Source organism: Chanos chanos, chromosome 13 (genome assembly GCF_902362185.1).
Source record: "Chanos chanos chromosome 13, fChaCha1.1, whole genome shotgun sequence".
In the NCBI taxonomy this organism is placed as follows: domain Eukaryota; kingdom Metazoa; phylum Chordata; class Actinopteri; order Gonorynchiformes; family Chanidae; genus Chanos; species Chanos chanos.
The window spans coordinates 19,872,765-19,879,543 of record NC_044507.1 but is presented as its reverse complement, the minus strand read 5'-3'; the positions used below and the strand labels follow the sequence as shown (position 1 = coordinate 19,879,543).

General features: G+C 44.0%; 1 protein-coding gene across 2 annotated transcripts in view; it reads left to right on the top strand.

Moving 5' to 3' along the window:
• The window catches only part of fscn1a (fascin actin-bundling protein 1a), a 6,042-nt gene extending 67 nt beyond the window's left edge, over positions 1-5,975 (top strand). Inside the window, exons 1-5 of one of the 2 annotated variants that reach the window (XM_030790549.1) lie at positions 1-822; positions 4,334-4,490; positions 4,966-5,087; positions 5,344-5,511; positions 5,756-5,975. The exon at positions 1-822 is cut by the window's left edge and continues 67 nt beyond it. In XM_030790549.1, coding sequence (XP_030646409.1) covers positions 1-822; positions 4,334-4,490; positions 4,966-5,087; positions 5,344-5,511; positions 5,756-5,961 — 1,475 coding nt within the window. In that variant the 3' untranslated portion in view covers positions 5,962-5,975. Of the gene's footprint in view, positions 823-4,333; positions 4,491-4,965; positions 5,088-5,343; positions 5,526-5,755 lie in introns of both variants that reach the window. The other variant, XM_030790550.1, reaches the window with a different exon arrangement.
• The last annotated feature ends 804 nt before the right edge of the window (positions 5,976-6,779 follow it).

The following is a 6,779-nucleotide window of genomic DNA, read 5'->3' as shown; positions in this document are numbered from 1 at the left end:
TGACTGCAAATGGAACCAGCGACATGCTCAAAATCCAATTTGGGCTTATTAATTGTGGAAACAAATACCTCACAGCTGAAACGTTTGGATTCAAGATCAATGCCTCCGCCACCAGCATGAAGAAGAAACAGATTTGGACCCTGGAGCAGGATGGAGATGATTCAAATGTGTTCTTTCTGAAAAGCCACCTCGGGAGGTACATCGCAGCAGACAAAGATGGCAACGTCACAGGTGACAGCGAGACCCCAGGAGAGGACTGCAGGTTTATCATCACAGCCCACGATGATGGGCGCTGGTCCCTGCAGTCCGAGACCCACAAGCGTTATCTGGGTGGCACCGAGGACAGAATTACCTGCTTTGCCCAAACCATCTCCATCGCTGAAAAATGGAGTGTCCACATTGCCATGCATCCCCAGGTGAACATCTTCAGCCTCACCAGGAAAAGATACGCTCACCTGAGCTCCAAACAAGACGAAATTGCAATTGACAGGGATGTTCCTTGGGGTGTTGACTCCCTCATCACCTTAGTCTTTCAGGACCAGAGGTATCACCTGCAAACTTCTGATAACCGGTTTCTGAAGAACGATGGCAGCCTGTCCCTGAAGCCTGACAAGTCAACTGGATACACACTGGAGTTCAGATCTGGAAAAGTGGCGTTCAGAGATTGCACGGGGAAATACCTTGCTCCCTCTGGTCCCAGTGGAACCATGAAGTCCGGCAAGAGCTCAAAGGTTGGGAAAGACGAGCTTTTTGTTCTGGAGCAAAGCCACCCTCAAGTGGTGCTTACCGCTGGGAACGATAGGAACGTCTCCACCAGACAAGGTACCACAATGACCGCATTCAATCACGTTCAAGACCAAAGTGCCATAAAACTGTATACCTTGTCAGAATGATTTATCCTTAGTAATTAGGAGGTAATCTTTGTGCAGTTTCTTTACTGGCATGTGATAAAAGAGAGGGGAAATGCAATCAACGTCATAATATGTGTATATTTGCTAATAAATTATAGCATTCATACAGAACGTCATCATTTAAACTGCCTACATTAGATACGTCCCCTTGACAAGCTGTGTGGAATGCTCTTCAAAAACAGAAATATCCCACCCTGTTCTTTTTGTCTTGTGGTATCTATGTGGGTATACGCAGGGCCGAATGGGCGGATCTGCCAGTTTTCAAAAGATTCTGCAGCTGTATATATAGATTTACCATCTTACCAAAATCAATTTGCCTTCGAGTTGAAACCGGTAGAAATGTAAAATACCCTCAGCAGATGAGTCATCATGGGAACTCATTTTGAACCTTTAGGATTACTGTGGAGACGCATCCATTTTGTATTTCATTTTCATACAACTCAATGAGATGCTGTCTGATTACCGTTACATTGTGAAACTGCCGGTGAAATCGCTCAACACCATTTGCTGTTTGCTCCTCTTGATCTGAAATAGGCTAATGCCTTTTTGTTTCTCTTTAAATCTCATAACTGCACATGGGTTTCAAAACCTGGCGTATCCAGTATTTCATAATTCAGTTATGAGTGATTCAGTCGTTACTATAGACCCCCAAGGGAACAGGCCTGAGAAAGCAAAACGACACAGATAAAACAAGAGATTGGATTAGGAACTGATCTTTTGTTGACATGACCGTGCTGAGCCCCGCAAAGCACTTTTATCATCACAAAAACCCTTCCGCTACCTTGCATTGATCTGATTCTGCTTTCTCCGCGTGAGATATCTATATGGCTATCTAACGTTTTAAAAGATGGACAGGCGTTTGAGTCTTCTGGTAGCGTTGCTGAGTCGTCACCATGTTACGAACACACTGCAGTGTCCTCGGGACAAAGATGCCCAAACTCAGCCCTTGTTGGTACACGCGAGTAATGTGCTGGATGCGGCTTCTCCCTGTGCCAGGGTGTTGGACGGGTGCCAAGAGCCTGGCGACCGCACATGCTTTCAGCAGGTCGGGATGGAGGCGAAGATTTGCTCTTGTGTACCCCCTTTGTTTCTCCACAAGCCCTTTTGGTTCTTTTATGTTTGTGATGTGAGAGGCCACTGTGTCCTGTTGTATTGGAGAGGGTGCTTTTTTTTGTTTTTGTTTTGTTTTTGGTTTTTTTTTTTCCCCCTTTCTTTTGAATAAGAGGAGGTGGGGGAGGGGGTCACATGCTTTTCAAAAGCATCTGGATGAAGAGACATCTGGGGTTTTTTTTTTTACTTAGACATATATCTCAGCACATGTATCTAATTGTTTGTTATTCATGTCTTTTGTCTGGAATGCTAAGCTGGAACGTGGAGCTTATTCGTCGTGTTAAAATTGTATCATTTTTAAAGGGAGGGTTTGGCCTTCTTTTGTACTGCTGCCTAGAAGATTGCAGTGGTTTGGAAAAGGTTGCGATTTCTTGCTCTTCTGAATGAGGTTTAGGCTTGTGCTTGTGTGCAGAGGGTGGCGTGGTTGCAGCAGAACAAAGGCAGTGTGATTCGGCCATGGCTCGCTATGCTCCACAGCTGCTCTGCCTTGCAATCCAGCTCACAGAACAATGGAGCCTCACTGGGAAAGCAGCCTCAGCACACACATACTGACAAAAAACAAAACAAAACAAAAAACAAACCCTTTGCCTGTTCCGACTTCGTACGCTCAAACAGCCTCTGGCATCTTCTTCACTCACTTCAAATGATCTGTCTGCTGAGGGATTAAGAGAGAAAAACTTGTCTCCGTTTTTTTTTTTTGTTTTTTTTTTTTTTTTGTGGTCTGCCTCTCATCCTCCTGCAGTGACCAGATAAGTCAAACATCCAGCAATCCAGGAATACGGAAATGATTTTCAGATCTCTCTTGTCCTTCTTTCCTTTACACTCCTCCCAGTTCTGCTAACACACACACACACACACACACACACGCACACACAAAATTTAAGATGAGGTAGCTGTTTGCTGCTGTTTGAGAACATAATCGCATAAATTGTGTCTCAAAATTCACAGGCCCTGTAAAAGTTTCAGCTGACACCAATATTGGATACATGTAACTCATGTAATTTAGCCGACTTCTAGCAGAAGTATTGGCTGGAGTTTTTGAATAGAGGCCCACATGTGCTGGCCCAGTTGTGGTGGACGTCTGTAATAGTGCCCTCAGGAAGGAGAGTGCAGTGAGGGAGGGGGGGAGGGGTCGGTGGACGACTGCTGCTACTGCTGGCTTAAAAGATCTTCAAATGATTGTTTGGTTGGTTGAAGATGCAGAGGTCCCCAAAAATGATCAAGGGGGATTTTTTTTCTCTCCCTCACTCATTCCTAAGACTGATTTAAAGCTGTTCTTTTTTTTTTTTTTTTAAGAGAGAGAGTCTTAGTCATCCTCCCCCACAGATCTACCATTCACGACCATGTGTTTCTCATCTTGGTCATTTATTTTTCCCTGCTCATTCATTCACGCATATTTCAGTGGAAACTCAATCTGCTCCAGCAGCGGCCAAGCGCTTGCATGGTCGTACTTAACCGTTGCATGTTCATATTTTTTAAGAGCTTGGAGAAGTTAGAAACATGAAGGCAATCACTCAAAGACAAACTAAATATTAAGAAACAGTCTCAGACCACATGGATTTATAAAATAACCCAGAATTTTCTTGCGCAGATTTTTCCAATCCCTTATTTACTCTGGAGGTTAGTCCTGTCACAGGGAATCAGGGGGTTCCTGATCAGCCTGAAGAACTAGAATTGGCGGCTGGTAGCACTTCATTTTCCCATAGAGAGATGCTGACATTATGAAACGGGGATGGAATCAGTTTATTCTGCAGATTCACTGTCCATTGAAAATTATGCTTTTCAGTTCTCTCAGGCTATATGACATCATTGTATGTATTTAAGGAGAATTCTCCATGGATAAATGCATTTCCACCGCGAGTGTTCTTAAGTTCTGTGTAATGAAGCTTAATTTGATTTCATAATGCACAGAACCGCTGCTCTTTTGGCCTCATGGCCACAGACCAGATGCATTTCCTGTGTCTGAATCACAACTGTTCTCACACTGAGCGTCCTGGCATGTGTGACGCCCCATAATTCCAGAGGAGATTAACTCTGTGTGGTGTCGCTTTGTGTGTGGATGCTATTCCATGGCAAGGACGAGAGCCATTGGCATTTGGCACCCTCTTTACGTAACCAAGACCTAGAGAGAGGAAATCTCTACTAATCTCACACAGATTTCTGTCCCTTTGACCCCCAGCTAAAGACGTATTTTGCTCAATTAGTGTCAGCGATCCAGATCAAAGACACATTTTCTCTCTTATTGATTGAAAGACGCAGATTGAGAGGACCTGATAAAGAGACTTAAAGTTTACTGCTCCTCTGCCTGCCAGGGATGGACCTCTCTGCCAACCAAGATGAAGAGGGCGATCAGGAGACGTTCCAGATGGAGATCAGCAAGGACACAAAGAAGTGTGCCTTCAGGACCTGCACTGGCAAGTACTGGACCCTGACTGCAAATGGTGGGCTCCAGTGCACCGCCTCCACAAAGTGAGTCCAAGTCTTTTCTGCCTTGTCTCATTAACGTATCTGCGGCTGAGGGCATAGGTTCCATGGGAACAGTTAACGGTACAACAATAATGATTTGATCTCACCACATCCTCTTGCCAGACATGTTTATGTTTTTTAAGATGCTCTGTGCTCCCTTGGTTAATCTTTTATTTATCTGTGGTAGGGGTTGTTTGCTTAGAGTAACCTTACATGTTATTAGTAGACTGGCCACATTTGAGCGCACTTCAGCGTGTGTTTAGTTTCCTCTGTGGAACCTAATCAGCAGTTTGCATGGTAAATAAACGCTAGCAGCATGTGGGGTCTAGAGGCCACCAAGGATCACTTCTAGTTTGAGGCCAGTCTGGTCTTCAGGCAAGACAAGCTCCTTTTGTCTGCTGTCATGGCAAACATTGTGTTTTTTCTCTCATTTATTTATTGATTTTTACATAAAAATGTTGTACTTGTTTTCACCTAGGTCTACTAACTGCTACTTTGACATTGAATGGCGTGGGAAGAAAATCACTCTCCGTGCTGCCAATGGAAAATACGTGGCAGCCAAAAAGAATGGACAGCTGGCAGCCACAATTGACTCTGCTGGTGAGGACCTTGGATTTTCATAGCGATTTTTCAACCATGTTCACCCCCAAAGACACTCTAGTCATGGACAATGACCTTCTGTCTCTGGTTCTGTTCATTAGTTTCTTACATTCCATTTACGATATTACATTTTTGTCTATTTAACAGACTCTCTTTTCCAGAGACACCACATGACTGTAATGTAGGGTAGATGTCTAGATGTCTTGTAGTGTAGATGTCTAGACGGCCTCTCATCTCTCTTAACCTCTGTTGCCAGGGGAGACAGAGGAGTTCTTGATGAAGCTCATCAACAGGCCTATCATTGTCCTGCGGGGAGAGCATGGTTTCATTGGCTGTAGGAAGGTGACTGGAACCCTGGACTCCAACCGCTCGTCCTACGACGTCTTTCAGTTGGAGTTCCACGATGGGGCCTACAGCCTCCAAGGTCGGTCTGCTTCAGCTAACGGCACATCTAACCATTCACCCCTACACCTCTGACTCTTCCATTATCCTTCAGAACCTCCCATTGTTCCCTTCAGCCCATAGCTTTCTTTTTTTTTTTTTACTAACTCAGTTACTTTTATCTACTCCCATGTTGTCAGTGCTTCTAGTGACCTTTCATGTTCACCATGGGACCACAGGTTCATCCCATGAAAATTCTGTTCCAACTTTCCACCTTCTCTCCTTAGATTCCACTGGGAAGTACTGGATGGTAGGGAACGAGTCTTCAGTTACCAGCAGCAGTGATAGCCCTGTGGACTTCTTCCTTGAATTTTGCGACTACAATAAAGTGGCCATCAAGTCTGCTGAGGGAAAATACCTAAGGGGAGACCACGCTGGTGTGCTGAAAGCCAATGCTGATGAGCTGGACAGCTCTACCATGTGGGAATACTAGAAGAAGCACTTGAGTTATGACCACTGTGGCTTTTGTTTTCCTTCCCTTCCGTTTTGCATTTTAAATATTGTTTTGTTTGTTTTTTTTTTTTTTTCCACAATGGTCCAGCACAAAGGGGGTTTGAGAGTTTGGTTAAGGTGTTGGCGGGGGGGGGGGGGGGGGGGGGGGGGGGTTACTTTTTGGTGGGTTAAACCTTCAAGACTCCACTTCATCTCATGACAAAAAGCCTAAGATTTCTCCAGCAGTTACGATTGGTCGTAATCCAGATTATTTGGATGTCATGAAAATTAGATCAGGATACTGCTGGGCCAAAACCTCTGTGTGTCAGTCACTTTTTCTCTCAATCTTTCTTGGCTCCTTCAGAATTACACAGCTGTGCTATAATGCGTGTCTCCTAACATATCGTCCCTTTGCCAAAACAGCTGTTTTTCTTTAGACATATAATAATGACCCTTACACCCAACGTCTTTGCACAGTTCTGTAAGAAGCCTGTCTCTGATCTTGTTTTAGATTGACTTGTCTTGTTGACTTGACTTGGCTTGATTTATGGTAGAATGTCCTTTTTTTCTGTACTGCCTTGTCAAAAATAGAAAAACAAAACCCTATTAGAGTCTGAGTATTGTCATCATGCTCAGTGATCAAAACATACATTGCCAATTACTATTAATCTAAAGACTGGAAGACAATGGCAGTATGAAATGGGAACTGTATGAATGTTTATTGTGACTTTTTTTTTTTTTGCTGTGTGCTTGACATTGTTATGAGGTCAGCTCACAAGCTGCTGTAATGGGCGTCCTAATCTCAATGGCGATGCCATA